Raw genomic sequence first — 25,470 nt, 5'->3', positions numbered from 1 at the left:
TTTTAACCCTGAAAGTTGTGCCAAGGAGAATCATGGGAGTTTTAAATCCTCTCACCTCAGCTTTGCGTTATAGTTGAGTAAGCAAACTATTTCTCCTTACATTACACTTTTTTTGCTTGGTTTTTAATTTTTTTAAATTAATGTTTTCATATTTTTTTCCTCTTTTTTTGCATGACTTTATTCCTGTAATGCTTTGACTTTGTTCTCGTACTATAACTTTTTTTTCCCGATGTATTTTTCCAGAATTTGCAATTTTTATTATTTCTTTTTTCATTAATATTTCAACATTATACATCTAAAATTATGTCATCCCATTACGACTTTTGTCTCCTAAAACTTTTTTTACCCCTAAGATTAGTTTTTTCCCCTCTAAATATTGTGACTTTATTCTCCTAATATTTCGACTTTATTCTTGTACTTTTATGACTTTTTTCCTACCAGATTTTCCCGAAATTGCAACTTTTATCAGTTATTTATTTCTATTATATTTGATCATTATGAATCTATTATTAAAATTACTCCCCAGAACTTTTAATACGCGGTTGTAGTTTCCACACGAGAGCAATATTTTTTCTTTAACATTTAAACGTCATACATGTAAAATTACCCCCATCCCGCTACGACTTTTGTCTCCTAAAATTATGACTTTTTTTTACCCCTAAGATTAGGTTTTTTTTCTCTAAATATTGTGACTTTATTCTCCTAATATTTCGACTTTATTCTTGTACTTTTCTGACCGAAAATTGCAACTTTTATCAGTTATTTATTTCTATTATATTTGATCATTATTAATGTAAAATGTAAAAACACTTGCCTCCTAAAAACAATTTTTTCTCCTAAGATTTTTCTTTTTCTGCTATTCACTCTTGTAATATTTTTTTCTCATACTATTATTTGCAATTTATATTAGTTTTTCTTTATTATTTCATTATAATGCATCTTAAATTCCCCGCACCCCAAATATGTTTTCCTCCTAAAATTCAGACTTTTTTTCTCCTACGACTTTGTTTTTCTTTTAATATTATGACTTCACTCACTTAATATTTTGATTTTATTCCCGTACTAATATTTTTTCCCACCTAAATTTCCAAAAATTGCAACATTTATCAGTTGTATTCTCTAATATTTCAACATAATTAATCTCAAATTACAACAGATTACACCATAGGGCTGCAATGATTAATGTGGACCGCATGGAGTGCCCAGAACTTTTAATACGCGGTTGTAGTTTCCACACGAGAGCAATATTTTTTTCTTTAACATTTAAACGTTATACATGTAAAATTACCCCCATCCCGTTACGACTTTTGTCTCCTAAAATTATGACTTTTCCCCCCCCCCCAAAATTAGGTTTTTTTTCTCTAAATATTGTGACTTTATTCTCCTAATATTTCGACTTTATTCTTGTACTTTTCTGACCGAAAATTGCAACTTTTATCAGTTATTTATTTCTATTATATTTGATCATTATTAATGTAAAATGTAAAAACACTTGCCTCCTAAAAACTATTTTTTCTCCTAACATTTTTCTTTTTCTGCTATTCACTCTTGTAATATTTTTTTCTCATACTATTATTTGCAATTTATATTAGTTTTTCTTTAATATTTCATTATAATGCATCTTAAATTTCCCGCACCCCAAATATGTTTTCCTCCTAAAATTACGACTTTTTTTCTCCTACGACTTTGTTTTTCTTTTAATATTATGACTTCACTCACCTAATATTTTGATTTTATTCCCGTATTAATATTTTTTCCCACCTAAATTTCCAAAAATTGCAACATTTATCAGTTGTATTCTCTAATATTTCAACATAATTAATGTCAAATTACAACAGATTACACCATAGGGCTGCAATGATTAATGTGGACCGCATGGAGTGCCCAGAACTTTTAATACGCGGTTGTAGTTTCCACACATGAGAGCAATATTTTTTCTTTAACATTTAAACGTTATACATGTAAAATTACTCCCATCCCGTTACGACTTTTGTCTCCTAAAATTATGACTTTTTTTTACCGCTAAAATTAGTTTTTTTCTCTCTAAATATTGTGACTTTATTCTCCTAATATTTAGACTTTATTCTTGTACTTTTCTGACCGAAAATTGCAACTTCCATCCATCCATTTTCTACCGCTTATTCCCTTTGGGGTCGCGGGGGGCGCTGGAGCCTATCTCAGCAACAATCGGGCGGAAGGCGGGGTACACCCTGGACAAGTCGCCACCTCATCGCAGGGCCAACACAGATAGACAGACAACATTCACACTCACATCCACACACTAGGGCCAATTTTAGTGTTGCCAATCAACTTATCCCCAGGTGCATGTCTTTGGAAGTATCAGTTATTTATTTCTATTATATTTGATCATTATTAATGTAAAATTTAAATGACTCCCCTTTCCATAATGACACTTGACTCCTGAAAACAATTTTTTCTCCTAAGATTTTTCTTTTTCTGCTATTCACTCTTGTAATATTTTTTTCTCATACTATTATTTGCAATTTATATTAGTTTTTCTTTAATATTTCATTATAATGCATCTTAAATTCCCCGCACCCCAAATATGTTTTCCTCCTAAAATTACGACTTTTTTTCTCCTATGACTTTGTTTTTCTTTTAATATTATGACTTCACTCACCTAATATTTTGATTTTATTCCCGTACTAATATTTTTTCCCACCTAAATTTCCAAAAATTGCAACATTTATCAGTTGTATTCTCTAATATTTCAACATAATTAATCTCAAATTACAACAGATTACACCATAGGGCTGCAATGATTAATGTGGACCGCATGGAGTGCCCAGAACTTTTAATACGCGGTTGTAGTTTCCACACATGAGAGCAATATTTTTTCTTTAACATTTAAACGTTATACATGTAAAATTACCCCCATCCCGTTACGACTTTTGTCTCCTAAAATTATGACTTTTTTTTACCCCTAAGATTAGGTTTTCTTTCTCTAAATATTGTGACTTTATTCTCCTAATATTTCGACTTTATTCTTGTACTTTTCTGACCAAAAATTGCAACTTTTATCAGTTATTTATTTCTATTATATTTGATCATTATTAATCTAAAATTTAAATGACTCCCCTTTCCATAATGACACTTGCCTCCTGAAAACTATTTTTTCTCCTAAGATTTTTCTTTTTCTGCTATTCACTCTTGTAATATTTTTTTCTCATACTATTATTTGCAATTTATATTAGTTTTTCTTTAATATTTCATTATAATGCATCTTAAATTCCCCGCACCCCAAATATGTTTTCCTCCTAAAATTCAGACTTTTTTTCTCCTATGACTTTGTTTTTCTTTTAATATTATGACTTCACTCACTTAATATTTCGATTTTATTCCCGTACTATTATTTTTTCCCACCTAAATTTCCAAAAATTGCAACATTTATCAGTTGTATTCTCTAATATTTCAACATAATTAATCTCAAATTACAACAGATTACACCATAGGGCTGCAATGATTAATGTGGACCGCATGGAGTGCCCAGAACTTTTAATACGCGGTTGTAGTTTCCACACATGAGAGCAATATTTTTTCTTTAACATTTAAACGTTATACATGTAAAATTACCCCCATCCCGTTACGACTTTTGTCTCCTAAAATTATGACTTTTTTTTACCCCTAAGATTAGGTTTTCTTTCTCTAAATATTGTGACTTTATTCTCCTAATATTTCGACTTTATTCTTGTACTTTTCTGACCAAAAATTGCAACTTTTATCAGTTATTTATTTCTATTATATTTGATCATTATTAATGTAAAATTTAAATGACTCCCCTTTCCATAATGACACTTGCCTCCTGAAAACAATTTTTTCTCCTAAGATTTTTCTTTTTCTGCTATTCACTCTTGTAATATTTTTTTCTCATACTATTATTTGCAATTTATATTAGTTTTTCTTTAATATTTCATTATAATGCATCTTAAATTCCCCGCACCCCAAATATGTTTTCCTCCTAAAATTACGACTTTTTTCTCCTACGACTTTGTTTTTCTTTTAATATTATGACTTCACTCACCTAATATTTTGATTTTATTCCCGTACTAATATTTTTTCCCACCTAAATTTCCAAAAATTGCAACATTTATCAGTTGTATTCTCTAATATTTCAACATAATTAATCTCAAATTACAACAGATTACACCATAGGGCTGCAATGATTAATGTGGACCGCATGGAGTGCCCAGAACTTTTAATACGCGGTTGTAGTTTCCACACGAGAGCAATATTTTTTCTTTAACATTTAAACGTTATACATGTAAAATTACCCCCATCCCGTTACGACTTTTGTCTCCTAAAATTATGACTTTTTTTTACCCCTAAGATTAGGTTTTTTTTCTCTAAATATTGTGACTTTATTCTCCTAATATTTCGACTTTATTCTTGTACTTTTCTGACCGAAAATTGCAACTTTTATCAGTTATTTATTTCTATTATATTTGATCATTATTAATGTAAAATGTAAAAACACTTGCCTCCTAAAAACAATTTTTTCTCCTAAGATTTTTCTTTTTCTGCTATTCACTCTTGTAATATTTTTTTCTCATACTATTATTTGCAATTTATATTAGTTTTTCTTTAATATTTCATTATAATGCATCTTAAATTCCCCGCACCCCAAATATGTTTTCCTCCTAAAATTCAGACTTTTTTTCTCCTATGACTTTGTTTTTCTTTTAATATTATGACTTCACTCACCTAATATTTAGATTTTATTCCGGTACTAATATTTTTTCCCACCTAAATTTCCAAAAATTGCAACATTTATCAGTTGTATTCTCTAATATTTCAACATAATTAATCTCAAATTACAACAGATTACACCATAGGGCTGCAATGATTAATGTGGACCGCATGGAGTGCCCAGAACTTTTAATACGCGGTTGTAGTTTCCACACATGAGAGCAATATTTTTTCTTTAACATTTAAACGTTATACATGTAAAATTACCCCCATCCCGCTACGACTTTTGTCTCCTAAAATTATGACTTTTTTTTACCCCTAAGATTAGTTTTTTTTTCTCTAAATATTGTGACTTTATTCTCCTAATATTTCGACTTTATTCTTGTACTTTTCTGACCAAAAATTGCAACTTTTATCAGTTATTTATTTCTATTATATTTGATCATCCATCCATCCATCTATCCATTTTCTACCGCTTATTCCCTTTGGGATCGCGGGGGGCGCTGGAGCCTATCTCAGCTACAATTGGGCGGAAGGCGGGGTACACCCTGGACAAGTCGCCATCTCATCGCAGATATTTGATCATTATTAATCTAAAACTTAAATGACTCCCCTTTCCATAATGCCACTTGCCTCCTGAAAACAATTTTTTCTCCTAAGATTTTTCTTTTTCTGCTATTCACTCTTGTAATATTTTTTTCTCATACTATTATTTGCAATTTATATTAGTTTTTCTTTAATATTTCATTATAATGCATCTTAAATTCCCCGCACCCCAAATATGTTTTCCTCCTAAAATTACGACTTTTTTTCTCCTATGACTTTGTTTTTCTTTTAATATTATGACTTCACTCACCTAATATTTTGATTTTATTCCCGTACTAATATTTTTTCCCACCTAAATTTCCAAAAATTGCAACATTTATCAGTTGTATTCTCTAATATTTCAACATAATTAATCTCAAATTACAACAGATTACACCATAGGGCTGCAATGATTAATGTGGACCGCATGGAGTGCCCAGAACTTTTAATACGCGGTTGTAGTTTCCACACATGAGAGCAATATTTTTTTCTTTAGCATTTCAACATTATACATGTAAAATTACCCCCATCCCGTTACGACTTTTGTCTCCTAAAATTATGACTTTTTTTTACCCCTAAGATTATTTTTTTTTTCTCTAAATATTGTGACTTTATTCTCCTAATATTTCGACTTTATTCTTGTACTTTTCTGACCAAAAATTGCAACTTTTATCAGTTATTTATTTCTATTATATTTGATCATTATTAATGTAAAATGTAAAAACACTTGCCTCCTAAAAACAATTTTTTTCTCCTAAGATTTTTCTTTTTCTGCTATTCACTCTTGTAATATTTTTTTCTCATACTATTATTTGCAATTTATATTAGTTTTTCTTTAATATTTCATTATAATGCATCTTAAATTCCCCGCACCCCAAATATGTTTTCCTCCTAAAATTCAGACTTTTTTTCTCCTATGACTTTGTTTTTCTTTTAATATTATGACTTCACTCACCTAATATTTTGATTTTATTCCCGTACTAATATTTTTTCCCACCTAAATTTCCAAAAATTGCAACATTTATCAGTTGTATTCTCTAATATTTCAACATAATTAATCTCAAATTACAACAGATTACACCATAGGGCTGCAATGATTAATGTGGACCGCATGGAGTGCCCAGAACTTTTAATACGCGGTTGTAGTTTCCACACATGAGAGCAATATTTTTTCTTTAACATTTAAACGTTATACATGTAAAATTACCCCCATCCCGTTACGACTTTTGTCTCCTAAAATTATGACTTTTTTTTACCCCTAAGTTTAGGGTTTTTTCTCTAAATATTGTGACTTTATTCTCCTAATATTTCGACTTTATTCTTGTACTTTTCTGACCGAAAATTGCAACTTTTATCAGTTATTTATTTCTATTATATTTGATCATTATTAATGTAAAATTTAAATGACTCCCCTTTCCATAATGACACTTGCCTCTTGAAAACTATTTTTTCTTCTAAGATTTTTCTTTTTCTGCTATTCACTCTTGTAATATTTTTTTCTCATACTATTATTTGCAATTTATATTAGTTTTTCTTTAATATTTCATTATAATGCATCTTAAATTCCCCGCACCCCAAATATGTTTTCCTCCTAAAATTACGACTTTTTTCTCCTACGACTTTGTTTTTCTTTTAATATTATGACTTCACTCACCTAATATTTTGATTTTATTCCCGTACTAATATTTTTTCCTACCTAAATTTCCAAAAATTGCAACATTTATCAGTTGTATTCTCTAATATTTCAACATAATTAATGTCAAATTACAACAGATTACACCATAGGGCTGCAATGATTAATGTGGACCGCATGGAGTGCCCAGAACTTTTAATACGCGGTTGTAGTTTCCACACACGAGAGCAATATTTTTTCTTTCACATTTAAACGTTATACATGTAAAATTACCCCCATCCCGTTACGACTTTTGTCTCCTAAAATTATGACTTTTTTTTACCCCTAAGATTAGTTTTTTTTCTCTCTAAATATTGTGACTTTATTCTCCTAATATTTCGACTTTATTTTTGTACTTTTCTGACTGAAAATTGCAACTTTTATCAGTTATTTATTTCTATTATATTTGATCATTATTAATGTAAAATGTAAAAACACTTGCCTCCTAAAAACAATTTTTTCTCCTAAGATTTTTCTTTTTCTGCTATTCACTCTTGTAATATTTTTTTCTCATACTATTATTTGCAATTTATATTAGTTTTTCTTTAATATTTCATTATAATGCATCTTAAATTCCCCGCACCCCAAATATGTTTTCCTCCTAAAATTACGACTTTTTTTTCTCCTACGACTTTGTTTTTCTTTTAATATTATGACTTCACTCACCTAATATTTTGATTTTATTCCCGTACTAATATTTTTTCCCACCTAAATTTCCAAAAATTGCAACATTTATCAGTTGTATTCTCTAATATTTCAACATAATTAATCTCAAATTACAACAGATTACACCATAGGGCTGCAATGATTAATGTGGACCGCATGGAGTGCCCAGAACTTTTAATACGCGGTTGTAGTTTCCACACATGAGAGCAATATTTTTTCTTTAACATTTAAACGTTATACATGTAAAATTACCCCCATCCCGTTACGACTTTTGTCTCCTAAAATTATGACTTTTTTTACCCCTAAGATTAGGTTTTTTTTCTCTAAATATTGTGACTTTATTCTCCTAATATTTCGACTTTATTCTTGTACTTTTCTGACCGAAAATTGCAACTTTTATCAGTTATTTATTTCTATTATATTTGATCATTATTAATCAAAAATTTAAATGACTCCCTTTTCCATAATGACACTTGCCTCCTGAAAACTATTTTTTCTCCTAAGATTTTTCTTTTTCTGCTATTCACTCTTGTAATATTTTTTTCTCATACTATTATTTGCAATTTATATTAGTTTTTCTTTAATATTTCATTATAATGCATCTTAAATTCCCCGCACCCCAAATATGTTTTCCTCCTAAAATTCAGACTTTTTTTCTCCTACAACTTTGTTTTTCTTTTAATATTATGACTTCACTCACCTAATATTTTGATTTTTATTCCCGTACTAATATTTTTTCCCACCTAAATTTCCAAAAATTGCAACATTTATCAGTTGTATTCTCTAATATTTCAACATAATTAATCTCAAATTACAACAGATTACACCATAGGGCTGCAATGATTAATGTGGACCGCATGGAGTTCCCAGAACTTTTAATACGCGGTTGTAGTTTCCACACATGAGAGCAATATTTTTTCTTTAACATTTAAACGTTATACATGTAAAATTACCCCCATCCCGTTACGACTTTTGTCTCCAAAAACTTTGACTTTTTTTTACCCCTAAGATTGGTTTTTTTCTCTCTAAATATTGTGACTTTATTCTCCTAATATTTCGACTTTATTCTTGTACTTTTCTGACCGAAAATTGCAACTTTTATCAGTTATTTATTTCTATTATATTTGATCATTATTAATGTAAAATGTAAAAACACTTGCCTCCTAAAAACAATTTTTTCTCCTAAGATTTTTCTTTTTCTGCTATTCACTCTTGTAATATTTTTTTCTCATACTATTATTTGCAATTTATATTAGTTTTTCTTTAATATTTCATTATAATGCATCTTAAATTCCCCGCACCCCAAATATGTTTTCCTCCTAAAATTACGACTTTTTTTCTCCTACGACTTTGTTTTTCTTTTAATATTATGACTTCACTCACCTAATATTTTGATTTTATTCCCGTACTAATATTTTTTCCCACCTAAATTTCCAAAAATTGCAACATTTATCTCATGTATTCTCTAATATTTCAATATAATTAATCTCAAATTACAACAGATTACACCAGGGGTGCTCACACTTTTTCTGCAGGCGAGCTACTTTTCAATTGATCAAGTCTTGGGGATCTACCTCATTCATATATATAATTTACATTTACTTATTTATGAAATATATGTTTTTGTTAACAAGTTAAAGGTGTTTAATGATAATGCAAGCATGTTTAACACATATAGTTAATATTGTTAACAAGTTAAAGGTATTTAATGATAATACAAGTTTGTTTAATACATATAGTTAATATTGTTAACAAGTAAAAGGTGTTTAAAGATAATGCAAGCATGTTTAACACATATAGTTAATATTGTTAAAAAATTAAAGGTGTTTAATGATAATACAAGCATGTTTAATACACATAGTTAATATTGTTAAAAAATTAAAGGTGTTTAATGATAATACAAGAATGTTTAATACATATAGTTAATATTGTTAACAACTTAAAGGTGTTTAAAGATAATACAAGCATGTTTAGCACATATAGTTAATATTGTTAATAAGTTAAAGGTGTTTAAAGATAATACAAGCATGTTTAACACATAGATTCCTTTCTTTCATGAAGACAAGAATATAAGTTGGTGTATTACCTGATTCTGATGACTTGCATTGATTGGAATCAGACATTGGTGCTGATAATGTCCGCATTTTCGAATGGAGGAGAAAAAAAGTCCTCTTTTCTGTGCAATACCACATGAAAGTGGTTGGTTTTTGGCATCTTATTTGTCCAGCTTCCGTACTCCTTTGTATACACTTTACAAGAAATACATTGTCGGCAAACTCCGTAGCTTGCTAGCTTGTGCACGCCAGCTTTCTGAGACTTTTATTTTGTTAGCGCAACCGTGCAACTGTGCAGTCGGTCTTTGGAGTTTTGACGACAGGTACGGCGCCAGAGTCTGTTGAAATAAAGTGTTTCTCGCCTTCCAGTCGGTAATTTTAACGAGCTGGCAGCAGCCAGCGTCATCTCAGAAGACCCTCGGGTGCCGTGAATGTCAATCAAGTGACGAAAGTGACGTCATAGTGAAGATTTATGATCGCTCATTTTTAGGACTATTTTTTTAATGCCTGGCTGGTGATCGACTGACACACCCTCCGAGATCGACCGGTAGCTCGCGATCGACGTAATGAGCACCCCTGGATTACACCATAGGGCTGCAATGATTAATGTGGACCGCATGGAGTGCCCAGAACTTTTAATACGCGGTTGTAGTTTCCACACATAAGAGCAATATTTTTTTCTTTAACATTTCAACATTATACATGTAAAATTACCCCCATCCCATTACGACTTTTTCTCCTAAAATTATGAGTTTTTTCTTTTCCCTATACTATTAATTTTTCCCAGCTAATTTTCCCAAAATTGCAACATTTATCAGTTGTATTCTTTAATATTTCAACGTGATTAATCTCAAATTAGAACAGATTACACCACACACACACACCACTGCTCCCATGTGCTCGTATTAAAAGTTCTGGGCACTCCATGCGGTCCACATTTGATTGATTTTAATCAGTTACACTCAATTGATTAATCAAATTAATCAATTAAGCATTGCAGCCCTGAAGCCATCACACATTTAAAAATGAGATGGCAGGAAAATTAGTACCTGAGGTCCCAGATTTGACCCAATAAGTACCAAAAAGAGATGTCTAAATTATAGCTAACAATGTATGCATTAAAAAGGCCTGTGTAAAAAATAAAATGCAAATAATTAGAAAATATTTGTGATCCGACAGTGAAGATATAGATTCTACTTAAACAAAAACGGAAATTTACTTTACAATAGAAAACCAGCTTAGTGCCTCAAATGGCCCCGTAGCCACATTTTAGGCTTTATCTTATCCTTTTCAGTCCAATGTATGTGTTGTTTTTTTAAACCTTTTAAAAATGTGTCAAATGTAGTGATGATGCTTTCATTTGACTCAAATCTTTTTTTGTTTCCCACACAAGGAGCCCGAGTTAATGCCAAAGATAACAAGTGGTTGAGTCCTCTTCACCGTGCCGTGGCCTCGTGCAGCGAGGTAACCACTTTGAGTCACGATGCATGTCCCCTCATAGTTTGGTCATTTGAGACCGAGCGCCTAGACTTGACCTACCTAAGAGTTGTTAATGACAGAAATGATTATTGTCACTGTTGTGCTGGAGAAAAGAGAGACAACGCAGGGTAGTGTACCTAATCTACTGGCATGGAATTGTGTAATACACAATAAGCAAAGTGCAACGTGGACATAAATGGACAAATCCCTGGTGATGTGTGTTTTAACGTGCTATGTGGGTTAGGGGTGTAACGGTACACAACATTTTCAGTTCGTACCTCGGTTTAGAGGTCACGGTTCGGTTCATTTTCGGTACAGTAAGAAAACAACAAAATATAAATTATTTGGTTATTTATGTACCAAATTTGTAAACAATGGCTTTATCCTTTTAACATTGGGAACACTATAATAATCCTGCTCACGTTAATCAACATTAAACTGCCTCAAACTGTTGCTCAGATTAAATAAAATGACAACACATTTCTTCTACATATAAAAAGTGCAACATTAAACAGTTTCAAGTCAACTCATCATGCTTAATTTATATGGCGTCACAATAGTGCCAAAAATCCGAGCGCATAAAAACTGTTATCGCGCGCTGATTCTCCACTTCGTGCGCGCGCGCGACACCCTTTCGCGCGCGCGTGGTGCCTTTTTGCGCGCGCGCGGTGCCTTTTTGCGCGCGCGCGGTGCCTTTTTGCGCGCGCGCGGTGCCTTTTTGCGCGCGCGCGGTGCCTTTTTGCGCGCGCGCGGTGCCTTTCTGCGCGCGCGCGACGCCTTTCTGCGCGCTCTCTGTGTACTCCTGGCATCTCTCCTGGCGCTCTCATGTTTCTTTTTGGCACTTTGGGGGCGGGTATGCTTAGACGGCCCCTTCTTTCTGATTGGCTGTGAGCATTTTTCATATGACCAATCATTCTCCAGCATAGCAACGTTGTAGCCATCTTACCTCGGACATCTAACCTCAATCATTACATTGATGTCAATGGTACATGTACTAATTAAATTACCATAACTTGCTCGATTTTCGACCAATTTACAAACGGTTTGCCTTGTTACAAATCTTATTACATGTACCGTATTTTCCGCACTATTAGCCGCACCTAAAAACCACAAATTTACTCAAAAGCTGACAGTGCGGCTTATAACCCGGTGCGCTTTATATATGGATTAATATTAAGATTCATTTTCATAAAGTTTCGGTCTCGCAACTACGGTAAACAGCCGCCATCTTTTTTCCCCGTAGAAGAGGAAGTGCTTCTTCTTCTACGCAAGCAACCGCCAAGGTAAGCACCCGCCCCCATAGAAGAGGAAGCGCTTCTTCTTCTACTGTAAGCAACCACCCGCCCCCGTAGAAGAAGAAGAAGAAGCGCGCGGATATTACGTTTCATTTCCTTTGTGTGTTTACATCTGTAAAGACCACAAAATGGCTCCTACTAAGCGACAGGTTTCCGGTTCATGAAAAGACGCAATCTCTCCATCCGCACACGGACTACTATTTCACAGCAACTGCCTAAAGACTTTCAAGAAAAGCTGGCTACTTTCCGTGCATATTGTAAAAACAAGATAGCTGAAAAAAAGATCCGGCCAGAGAACATTATCAACATGGACGAGGTTCCACTGACTTTTGATATTCCTGTGAACCGCACTGTGGATACAACGGGAGCACGTACGGTGAATATTCGCACCACAGGGAATGAGAAGTCATCCTTCACTGTGGTTCTAGCTTGCCATGCTAATGGCCAGAAACTTCCACCCATGGTGATATTCAAAAGGAAGACCTTGCCAAAAGAGACCTTTCCAGCCGGCGTCATCATAAAAGCTAACTCGAAGGGATGGATGGATGAAGAAAAGATGAGCGAGTGGTTAAGGTAAGTTTACGCGAAGAGGCCGGGTGGCTTTTTTCACGCAGCTCCGTCCATGTTGATATACGACTCCATGCGCGCCCACATCACGCTGTGGAGAATCAGCGCGCGATAACAGTTTTTATGCGCTCGGATTTTTGGCACTAATGTGACGCCATAAATTTATTACAGCATTTGGGAAGCCTGTAGTTGATTTTTATTATGTAAATGTTATATTTTTATCAACATGTGATAGCAGGGACCCTGCCATTCAAAACTAGACTGCTCCATTACTAATGATTAATGTAACTATAGCTGAAAAAAATAGTACAATAGCAATAGGAGAGACTATTCATCCCTGAACACCATGGAGTTCATGTAGGCTTAATGATGCACTTACATTATTATATCAACTATCAGAGACAGAAACTCTTCATTTAACATAATGTCCTTTTTTGCTGCTTCAACACAGCTCAATCAACACAGAAAAAGGTCAAGTGAAATAACAGACAGACAGGGCTTTGGTGTCCGTAACACACGCACACACACACACGCACACCCCCGTACCAAAACGGTTCGATACAAATACACGTACTGTTACACCCCTAATGCGGGTGCATTAAGATTACAAAAAAATGTTTTCTATTGCACGTCCTTTCTCACGATCTTTGTCTTTGCAGGATGCAGTGGCGGTGTTGCTGAAGCACAGCGCCGACGTCAACGCCAGGGACAAGAACTGGCAGACGCCGCTCCACGTGGCGGCGAGCAACAAGGCCGTGCGCTGCGCCGAGGCCTTAGTGCCGCTCCTCAGCAATGTCAACGTGTCTGACCGGGCAGGGCGCACCGCTCTGCACCACGCCGCCTTCAGCGGACACACGGAGGTCGGAGTCTCCTTCCATTTTGCGGACGCCAGCGGATGTTAAATTGACTTTGGCGTTTACAGATGGTGAAGTTGCTGCTGTCCAGAGGAGCTAACATTAATGCGTTTGACAAGAAGGACAGGAGGGCCATCCACTGGGCAGCCTACATGGGTAAGACAACCTCAGAACGTGCTCAATTGACAAATATATCAAACACAGCTGGCCATTTCAAATGCGGGCAGTTGCAACTGAGCTTTGATTGTGCAAATAAGGGGCCTAGCCCAACTTGTTGAATAAATAATGCAGAAGTTTGCCTGTGTCCAATCTTCTCATCTCCTGTTCCTTCCTCTGTTCCAGGTCATCTGGAAGTAGTTAAATTATTGGTGAGTAGTGGAGCAGAGGTGGACTGTAAGGACAAGAAGGCTTATACACCTCTCCATGCAGCTGCCTCCAGTGGGATGAGTAGCACCGTACACTACCTGCTCGGCCTGGGCGTCCAGGTCAGCATTGTGCACTTGCTATGTCTAGGAATCTTCTCCTTCATCCAGGTCATTGTCATCTCAGGGCATTCAAACCATCCCATTTGCACTGTTTGGTTTGTCTCGGAAGATGTTTCGCCTCTCATCCGAGTATCGTATTTTCCGGACCATAGGGCGCACCGGATTATAAGGCGTGCTGCCGACGAGCGGGTCTAGTCAGGTCTATTTTCATATAAAAGGTGCACCGGATTATAGGGCGCATTAAAGGGGTCATATTATTATTATTATTTTTTTTCTAAGTGTAAAAGACTTCCTTGTGGTCTACATAACATGTAATGATGGTTCTTTGGTCAAAATGTTGCATAGATGATGTTTTACACATCATCTTCAAGGTTCAAGGTTCAAGGTTCAACTTTATTGTCCCCGCGGGGAAATTTGTCTTGGGCACAGTGCATCATTGCTTTCTTAACATACCCAAAAACAACAGAACAAAAACACAAGCACAGACACAACCATACAACTAACATTTAAACATCAGAACATGGAGCTTGATAGACATAGGTGGCACTTTGATGTAGGCATAAAATCTACAGTATGGAGATAAAGATAAAGTACCAATGTGCATTGCACTAGAGCTCATGGATAAAGTGCTGTGTGCTAAAGTGCTTAGTTCTAAAGTGCTATGTGCTAAAGTGCTATGTGCTAAAAAAGTGCTAACCTATGTATTAAAATTCTATTGCACATTGTTGGTCAGCTTAATGGAGGCTGGGACAAATGATAATTTAAGGCGGTTAAATTTGCATAGTGGGACCCGGAGTCTTCTCCCTGATGGCAGGGTTCCATATTCAGGAAAGAGTGGATGTTGTGAGTTGGAAATAATTTTCTTAGCTTTTTTCCTAACTGCCTGCTCATAGATGCTCTGTATAGGCTCATATTCTTTCCTCCCTACGATTTTCATTGCCGTTTTATGCATGCTGGCCAGTTTGCTTTTTAGCTTAACGGTTAGGTTGCCAAACCATGAGGTGATCCCGTATCTAATGATGCTCTCTACAATGCACGGTAGAAAATCATCATGATGTGGCTGCTTACGCCGTACAATCTTAATCTTCGCAAAAAATATAGCCTCTGTTGCAGTCTATTGCACAGTTTGTCAATATGTGTCTTCCAGCAGAGAAGATTATCAATATGAACCCCTAAATATTTATATGAGGATACCTGGGTGATTTCCTGATTTTTGATGACCACTGGCTCATGGTCAGTCACTTTCCTCGGATCCAAAACCATTTCCTGTGTCTTGGTCACATTTTTTCTTCAAGTCGCTTTCTGACAGTCTCTTTAGGATGCGCCGTTTTGTGGGCGGTCTTATTTACGTGGCTCACCTTCGACAGCGTCTTCTCCCCGTCATCTCTGTTGTAGCGGTGTAGCGTGCAAGGACGGGAGTGGAAGAAGAGTCAAAAGATGGCGCTAACTGTTTTAATGACATTCAGAATTTACTTCAATCAATAACGGAGCAGCATCTCCTCATCCGTGGCTCACTAGTGCAACAACAACGTGAAAAAAAACGTCTGACCGGAACCCTCTAATTACTAAAGTTCCTTGGATGAATAATTAAACTCACTACACCGGTTTGTTTTAGTGCTTTCATGGCGAGTTTACTGACAGATAAAAGTAAGAACTTTACACTACTTTATATTAGAAATGGCAACAGAGGAGGATGAATGTCACATAACAAGAAGAAGCTTATCGACTACGGGGTCGTCACAGACTACAAAGGCGACTCGCGCACATTTTTAGGACTTGTGCAGATCCCAAATACAGATCAGCAGGTACCAGAAGGTAAGAAAAGTTGCTTTTGCATAATATTGCGAAACAAAACACCAGATAATGTCTTACCTTGTACATACCAGAGGTGGGACCAAGTCATTGTTTTGCAAGTCACAAGTAAGTCTCAAGTCTTTGCCCTCAAGTCCGAGTCAAGTCCCGAGTCAAGACAGGCAAGCCCCGAGTCAAGTCCAAAGTCAAGACTGGAAAGTCTCAAGTCAAGTCCTAAGTCCTGCATTTTGAGTTTCGAGTCCTTTCAAGTCCTTTTAACCACAGACTAATATATTAACACAGATTGTGTATGCTTTTCAAACGCTGTATTTATTTATTAAAACAAGTGCATTTTAAATTGCAGGAAAGAAAATTGTGCTGACATTGCACTTTATAATAGCACTATTAACCAGTCATTTTAAACATTAACTCATTCCTTTACAGAACAAACACATTGAAAAATAAAGTGCAAATGTACTTATTTGTACAAAAGTGTTAACATTGAAAAAACATGACATATACGTGAACATAACAAAAAAGTTGTACTTTTTATATGTCAGGGCCCTATGCTGCATTGCATTTGCAAAAGACCAAATTAGCCAAGAGTCTGTCAGTCATTTGTGCACGATGGGGGCGTAGTATGATGCCACCATGGCTGAAAACTCGCTCCACTGGAGCACTGGAGGCAGGCACTGCCAAGACTCTCATGGCCACTCGGAACAGTGAAGGAAGAGTCTTCATGTTCAATGCCCAGAACAAAAGGGGGAGAGAGTTGTTTTGGGTTGGTGCACTACTTGTAAGTGTATCTTGTGTTTTTTATGTTGATTTAATTAAAAAAAGAAAAAAAAAAAAATTCTTGTGCGGCCCGATACCAATCGATCCACGGACCAGTACCGGGCCGCGGCCCGGTGGTTGGGGACCACTGAGGTAAACAACCAACAGTATGTCAGAAAGCTAGCTAAAACGGTACACATATTCATAATATAGTATACATTTTAACTGACCTTTATTTTACTATTTTTGTCTTTTTTTAGGTGGCTAAAATACGCGGTGCTGCTGACCGCCGTCTAACGTTACGTGTGATATATTGACTAACGTAACCCTGCTTAAAAAAAATCACTGAACAAAAAGTATGAATAAGGTAGTGAACTGCAACAGATTCCCGTGTTTGCAATAACGTTATAACGTTAGCAGTGAGTTTACAGCCTCACTGATTTAACTACACAGCAAATAAAAGTCACGTTACTTAGCCAATAAATGTTATCCTACATTCAAAACTTACCGTTCTTTGTGCAACTTCAAATGCCGGACGAAGTTGGAAGTTGTTGCCTCTCCATCAGTCATTTTGGAACCGCATGTGTTGCATACTGCAAACCGTTTTGTGTTGACCACCTCGTAATTTTTATACCCAAGCAAAATTATTTTAGGTATCATTTTTTGTTCACTGGCGTGTGGTTTGGACATGTCTTCTTCGTTGGTTGTCCTGCAATTTGATTGGATGAATGCTGTGTGATGAAAACAAAGTAGATCTAATTTGATTGGCTGTTGTACTGAGAGCACACCAGCTGACACACGCAACGCTGATAGACAAGTACACAATGAAAAATACGGAGCGCTCCCGAATAACTTTTTCATCTTTGGGTTTTGGGGAAAGTAGCAAGTCATGTCAAGTCATGTCAATTCAAAAGGCTCAAGTCCAAGTGAAGTCACAAGTCATTGATGTTAAAGTCTAAGTCGAGTTGCAAGTCTTTTTACATTTTGTCAAGTCGAGTCTAAAGTCATCTAATTCATGACTCGAGTCTGACTCGAGTCCAAGTCATGTGACTCGAGTCCACACCTCTGGTACACACACCATAATAATACTCCTATGTTGAAGCACAGTACAATCCATCAAGCGGTGTGACTTCATAGCTTACCAAAGTCCTACTAAAACATTTTGATGGATTTTTGAGCGCCGTGTGTAATGTCCTATACTTTTAATGGAACATGTACAATTTTGGTGTTGTTTACTTGAGTCATATTGCAGTGTGTGACTGCCATCTACTGGTCACACTTATCATTTCACCATGTACCAAAGAAAATAGCTTTGAGGTCGGTAAGCACAACCAGAGTTATTCCGTACATTAGGCGCACCGGGTTATAAGGCGCACTGTCGAGTTTTGAGAAAATGAAAGGATTTTAAGTGCGTCTTATAGTCCGAAAAATACGGTAGGCTTCATCAGTTCGACTTAGATTGGTCAGATGTAGTCTGATTGATCAGATGAAGTCTGACCGGATGAGAGGCTAAACGTCTTCCAAGACAAACCAAAAAGTGCAGCCGCGATCGATTGAAAGCCCTGAGATGAAGGTTTAATGTGATATTATAACATGTTGCTCCGCTCAGGTGAACGAGGTGAATGCCTTCGGCAACACCCCACTCCATTTGGCGTGTTACAACGGGCAGGACGTGGTGGTCAGTGAGCTCATCAAGACCGGGGCCCGCGTCAACCAGGTACGGTCAAACGTCTGTGTTTAAAAATCCTAGTACCTCAACTTACAAGCCTAATTGGTTCTGTGGCGGAGCTCTTAACTCAACACACTTGTATCTCAAGTCAACGTCGGCCATTGAAATGACTTGCAATCAATTTAAAAAATGTTAACAACCATGTTGCTACAATAATTTAAATAAAAAAGTAAAACGGTGGCAGAGGGGTTAGTGCATCTGCCTCACAATACGAAGGTCCTGAGTAGTCTTGGGTTCAATCCCGGGCTCGGTATCTTTCTGTGTGGAGTTTGCATGTTCTCCCCGTGACTGCGTGGGTTCCCTCCGGGTACTCCGGCTTCCTCCCACTGCCAAAGACATGCACCTGGGGATAGGTTGATTGGCAACACTAAATTGGCCCTAGTGTGTGGATGTGAGTGTGAATGTTGTCTGTCTATCTGTGTTGGCCCTGCGATGAGGTGGCGACTTGTCCAGGGTGTACCCCGCCTTCCGCCCGATTGTAGCTGAGATAGGCTTCAGCGCCCCCCGCGACCCCAAAGGGAATAAGCGGTAGAAAATGGATGGATGGATGGAAAAAAGTAAAATCCTCTTAAACTTACTAACTAAAAGTTCGCAAATAGAGGGTTTTCGTGAATCGATGTTCCACTTCTACAGTATCTCTTTCAAGCTGCTTCGACATCAAACACACGATCAGCAGCTGTTCCATATTGCATACCTGCCAACTACTCCGGTTTTCCCGTAATTCGTACGGTTTTCATCAACCTATTCCGGGTTACGGTTGCAGTGATAAAAAATACGTTTTTTCATTAATTTAAAAAAAAAAAAAGGGTGAAAACTACGCGAATTGCACCTTGTGCTGACAAGATTTTTCGATCGGACACGGAGGAATTAGCGATGTAAAAGACCACGTTGGGACAAAAAAACACAAGACTAATGCCGTTGCTAGCGATACAAGTGGAAAACTTTCAACGTTTTTCGTCACCCAAACAGATTCTTTGGATGTGATAAATGCCGAAGTTTTATTTACGGAGGCAATAATTGAGCATGGATTTCCAATCGCACTGGCTGATCACATGGGACAGTTAAATGTTTGTAATGCAACCTTTAAAAATCATTACGCGGTGATCGCGGTTCCAAAAATAAACTTTTCTTGCATGATAATGTCCAGAAAAATTTGCTTTATATTACTATAGAGTCCTTTTAACGAATGAGTTTGATGGTTTATCACAAACCTTAAATGAAAGAAGTCCTTTGTTCTCCTGCACCATGCATATGCGCTTTGGCCATGCTTCGTGTTTGGTGCGCAATCCTGTCGGCTGTATTTCACAGCACGACATACTGTTAAAAGTGTTTATACTATTTATGCTTTCAAGTCCAAGTTGAAGAAATCTTGTTAAATGTTGACAGCATAACTACCAAAATACAGAAGTATGTCCTTAATATTTTTGCAGTGCTATTTCTGTTGAAAAGTTCAAATGATTACATTAGAGATGTGATGTGCCACTTTTCAAGTGTCTGATGGCTTCAATTCATTTTCATGAATTTTTCATATTTTGAATTCTTTTGAAAGGCTTACAAAAAAACTACATTTGAATTGTAATTCCATGCTATTGACAGGACTATTAATTTTAATGAAGTTAGCTTACCATGTTTACAGTATGATAATTGTGATAGAAATGTGAATTTTAGGCACAGAATATTTTTTACAATTGAACAAGGCAGTAGATTATACAAGCTTGGACAGAAAGTTAATAATGACACCAAATTTTTTTTTAATGGAATTGTTTAGTACTGTTTTACCATTTGTTTACTGTAAAAAGTGTTTATACTGTTTATACTTTCAATGAACAAATTGAAGTCTTGTGAAAGGTTGACAGGATAACTGGCATTAACTGTCAAAATAATTTCAAACTATTGAAGTTAGCTTACAGAATAAACATGTCAATCAACCCATATGATTTTTGTTTTGGAAAGTCACTGTGACTGATAGAAAAGTGATGGTTTTAGCAACATTTTAACCTGTCTGAATGCTAATAATCATTTTGCGTCGGGGGGCGAAGCCCTGAACCCTCCACCAGGACTTTGTCCTGGACCTACCGGGGCCTGCGGCCCTTGGACCCTGGCTACTAGGTTTTTCTGATTTCAAAAGTTGGCAGGTATGATATTGTCATGGATAAATGTCTGCTGTGTAGATGTTATTTTAACATCCTTTGCTGGTGTTATCGACTCATTTTATTTCACTAATGTGCAGACTGGCAAGTGATGCGCTCGAACGGTCATCCATCCATTTGTACCGCTTGTCCCTTTTGTGGTCGCGGGGGGTGCCGGAGCCTATCGCAGCTGCGTTCGGGCGGAAGGCAGGGTACACCCTGGACAAGTCGCCACCTAATCGCACGGCCAACACAGATAGACCGACAACTTTCACACTCACATTCACACACGAGGGACCATTAAGTGTTGCCAATCAACCTATCCCCAGGTGCATGTCTTTGGAGGTGGGAGGGGCCTATCCCCAGGTGCATGTCTTTGGAGGTGGGAGGGGCCTATCCCCACGGGGAGAACATGCAAACTCCTCACAGAAAGATCCCGAGCCCGGGATTGAACTCAGGACTACTCAGGACCTTCGTATTGTGAGGCACATGCACCTACCCCTATCATGTTTTGATTATTTATTTCATTAATTCAATGAATATTGTCCATTTTTTATTTTCAGCACTTCCCTTCACATTTTGTTGATAGACAGCACTTGTCTAAAAAAAAAAAACTTGTACGTTGAGGTACCACTATAAAACGAAATATGTCTCATTGAACCGTATGATTTACTTTCCCGTAGGTCAACGAGAGGGGGTTTTCTGCCCTTCACTTTGCCTCCTCCTCACGCCAGGGGGCGCTGTGCCAAGAGCTACTGTTGGCCCATGGAGCACACATCAACCTGCGGGTGGGTTTAGCACATACTTGCCAACCCTCCCGGATTTTCCGGGAGACTCCCGAAATTCAGCGCCTCTCCCGAAAACCTCCCGGGACAAATTTTCTCCCGAAATTCAGGCGGACCTGAGTGACGTGTTGACAGCCTGTTCACACGTCCGCTTTCCCACAATATAATCAGTTAATGATCGAGGGCGAGTTCTTGGTTTCTTATGTGGGTTTATTGTTAGGCAGTTTCATTAACGTCCTACAAGCGCGGTAACAACACACAACAACAGCAGTCAAGTTTCCGTCGACCGTAAAGCAGTTCGTCTGCCGTAAACAGCAATGTTGTGACACTTTTAAACAGGACAATACTGCCATCTACTGTACATGCATATGTGACCCACCCATAATGTGTCACATTTTTGTGTTGATTTATTTATTTTATTTTGTGGTTTGAATTCGTTTTTGGAGCTGTCATTACACATTTATCAGTATTCACATTGGTCAGTAGGGGGCAGTAGGGCGTTTCTTCCCAATTGAATGCTATCACCTGCAGACCGGAAGTGTCTTGTCATTCTGATGAGCGCGACCAGTCTGTGAACAATTGAAACGTCCTGTGTGCTTTTTCCTTCCTGTATAACAGGTTAGTTTTGGTGAATCAACTCACTGAATAATATCCATGTGATCTTTATAAGTTTAAGTACACATTCTGATGGTGGAGCCTAACTCTAAAGTGTTTGTGAGTTGTAGTTTGTATTTGTGAATGAATCCAAGTGCACAGCTGCAGTAATCGATACAAAAAGGCGACGTGAGTGCGCAATGTTTATATAGGAACTTCTGATCCTAATTCAGACTCCCAAATTAGAGCTCCCGTTTTCTTATTGATTTTATAATGTATATTTGTATAATGTGTGTGTTCTGAAATAGTGACAGAGAAAAGAACAAGGATGGACAATTCAACCCTTACTCAACAACAGGCCCGGCCCTAACCAATCTGGCGCCCTAGGCAAGATTTTAGGTGGGCCCCCCCCCCCCCCCCCCCCCCCCCACATCGGCAGTGAAGTGTATATACTCACAAGAAACCGAATAGCTTTGTCTTTGACCTTTTTTTTTTACTTACAACTATACCTAATATATAAAGGGGTGGAAAAGTGACTATTACCTGCAGGCATACTTGCCAACCCTCCCGAATTTTCCGGGAGACTCCCGAAATTCAGCGCCTTTCCCGAAAACCTCCCGGGACAAATATTCTCCCGAAAATCTCCCGATTTTCAGCCGGAGCTGGAGGCCACGCCCCCTCCAGCTCCATGCGGACCTGAGTGAGGACAGCCTTTTTTCACGACGGGAGGACAACAGGGTGACAAGAACTAAATCATCCAGACTAGAGATGAATGGTATTATTATGTTTATCTTACCTAAAAATAAATATATCTATTAATTTAAAAAAAAAAAAAAACTAAATACATTTTTACTATATTTTGCTAAAAACATCAAAATTAATTGTATTTTTATTTGTATTTTTTCTGACTCCTTATTACATCCAGCCATAGAATTATACATTAAAATAAACATTTTGAAATAATTAATTTTAAATGATCATAATAATTCATTTAAAATGACAATATTTAATTATTAAAATAATTGCTTGTTTATCAACAACTTTAGCATTTTATTCATTACATTTTGAAGCTCTCAGAAGCCAAGTTATGTTAAATTCCTTACGATTTATTCATGCAAGTTTGAAGTATCAATTATCTAAACACAATTTTGTTTGCATATTTTCAGGATGTAGAATCGTGAATTCTAGCTGTCAATATACTCCTCCCCTCTTAACCACGCCCCGACCCCAACCACGCCCCACCCCAACCCCGACCCCCCACCCCACCTCCCGAAATCGGAGGTCTCAAGGTTGGCAAGTATACCTGCAGGGCAAACATTAGCTAACCAGAAGGCAATAACAATGTAAACAAAAAACACCTGCTTAAAAGATCTAATACAAATGTCCCTGAGGAATGTAAGGTGGGAGTACTGTAATTACCTAACGTTACATTATTATTTTCCATAACAATTTAGCCCCCTCCACAATATTAACCCGACGTTAAAACAGAACTAGCTATTTATTGATTAGCAATTGCCGAATCATGTAACATTAGCTTAATGCTAAAAAGCCAGGTTACTATCACATTCTGTAACAGACAAATAATTTCATGTAGGCTAACGTTACCTACCTGCTACCTCTGTCTTTTCTCGTTTCTTCTCCTCTTCTTTTCTCTTTTTTCTTCCCTGGGCACCTGACAGTTTTGGCCGTTTTGACATCTTGTGTTGATTTTTTGATGTGGTGACGTCCAAAAAGAGTCATGATACGGGAAGGGAGGGGGCGCACCGTGCGGGGGGGGGCGTAATGTTGTAACAAATAATATTTCTATTAAATAGGCTTTACTTTGCATTTTAATTAACGTGGGATTATTTTTTGTATTTAGAAATAATAGTACCAAGTTTTTAATTTTTTATTTTTTTTTCTCCAAAATTTGTGGCACTGGCGTGGCGCCCCCTGATGGACGGCGCCCTTAGTATTTGCCTATACGGCCTATGCCACGGGCCGGCCCTGCTCAACAATGAGTAGATGAGTGTTATGTGTGTGTATATGTGTAAGTAAATGAACACTGAAATTCAAGTATTTCTTTTATTTATTTATGCATATATATATATATATATATATATATATATATATATATATATATATATATATATATATATATATATATATATATATATATATAGCTAGAATTCACTGAAAGTTAAGTATTTCCTATATATATATATCTTAACCACGCCCCCGACCACGCCCCCGCCCCACCCCCGTCCACGCCCCCCACCTCCCGAAATCGGAGGTCTCAAGGTTGGCAAGTATGGTTTAGCACAGACACTGACAGACTCATACAAGTAAATATTACTGGCAAATACACACCCACACACACTTTGATGAAATAGCATGGAGCGTGTGTTGTATAAGCACGCCTGCATGCGACTTGTCAATAGCTATGGTAGTGCTGATGGAAAGGGATATGAGGACAAATGGAGCCTCAAGATGCACAAGCATATGGGGCATGATGGGGGAGGCGAAGGGGCCCCCTAAGGCTGCAGGCTGCTCGTGGAATATGTGTGGGTGATAATCACGGCTAGCTCCATTTTCCCACAAGACTTCAGCAGTTATTGAACCTCCTCATGCCGTGACGCACTTTGATGTATCTAATCGCACAAAATCTATTGTCCATTTGTACAGAGTAAAGATGGGAAGACTCCCCTCCATATGGCAGCTACTCACGGCAGGTTCTCCTGCTCTCAGGCCCTCATTCAAAACAGTAAGGCACAGATTGTTAATTGGGTGTTTTCATGGGGAATAGCCAGTATGCATTATATTCAGTATATTATATGTGTGTGTGTCGCAGGAGCTGAAATTGATTGTGTGGACAAGGACAGAAACACTGCTCTTCACATCGCCGCGCGCTACGGCCATGAGCTCATCATCACAGCGCTTGTCAAACACAGAGCCAGCGTTGCCAAGTCAGTATATGACCTTTAATATACTTGTGTGTATTAATAAGATTGTCGTATGGAATTATCATACCTGCCAACTACTCCGGTTTTCCCGTAATTCGTACGGTTTTCATCAACCTATTCCGAGTTACGGTTGCAGTGATAAAAAAATACGGTTTTTCATTAATTAAAAAAAAAGGTGAAAACTACGCGAATTGCACCTTGTGCAGACAAGATTTTTCGATCGGACACGGAGGAATTAGTTATGTAAAAGACCACGTTGGGACAAAAAAACACAAGTCTAATGCCGTTGCTAGCGATACAAGTGGAAAACTTTCAACGTTTTTCGTCGCCCAAACAGATTCTTTGGATGTGATAAATGCCGA

General features: G+C 37.0%; 1 protein-coding gene across 1 annotated transcript in view; it reads left to right on the top strand.

Annotated features, from left to right (window-relative positions):
• Window positions 1–25,470, top strand: part of ankrd28a (ankyrin repeat domain 28a) — a 123,791-nt gene that overhangs the window by 47,253 nt on the left and 51,068 nt on the right. Inside the window, exons 4-11 of the mRNA XM_061983217.2 lie at window positions 11,078–11,148; window positions 13,685–13,885; window positions 13,948–14,035; window positions 14,222–14,364; window positions 18,539–18,646; window positions 21,471–21,575; window positions 24,831–24,909; window positions 24,997–25,111. Of these exons, the coding sequence (XP_061839201.1) occupies window positions 11,078–11,148; window positions 13,685–13,885; window positions 13,948–14,035; window positions 14,222–14,364; window positions 18,539–18,646; window positions 21,471–21,575; window positions 24,831–24,909; window positions 24,997–25,111 (910 nt within the window). The remainder of the gene's footprint in view (window positions 1–11,077; window positions 11,149–13,684; window positions 13,886–13,947; window positions 14,036–14,221; window positions 14,365–18,538; window positions 18,647–21,470; window positions 21,576–24,830; window positions 24,910–24,996; window positions 25,112–25,470) is intronic.

This window comes from Nerophis lumbriciformis, linkage group LG21, assembly GCF_033978685.3.
Source record: "Nerophis lumbriciformis linkage group LG21, RoL_Nlum_v2.1, whole genome shotgun sequence".
NCBI classification, from domain to species: Eukaryota; Metazoa; Chordata; class Actinopteri; order Syngnathiformes; family Syngnathidae; genus Nerophis; species Nerophis lumbriciformis.
Note: the sequence above shows the minus strand (reverse complement) of the source record. Positions and strands in the feature narration are given on the sequence as shown.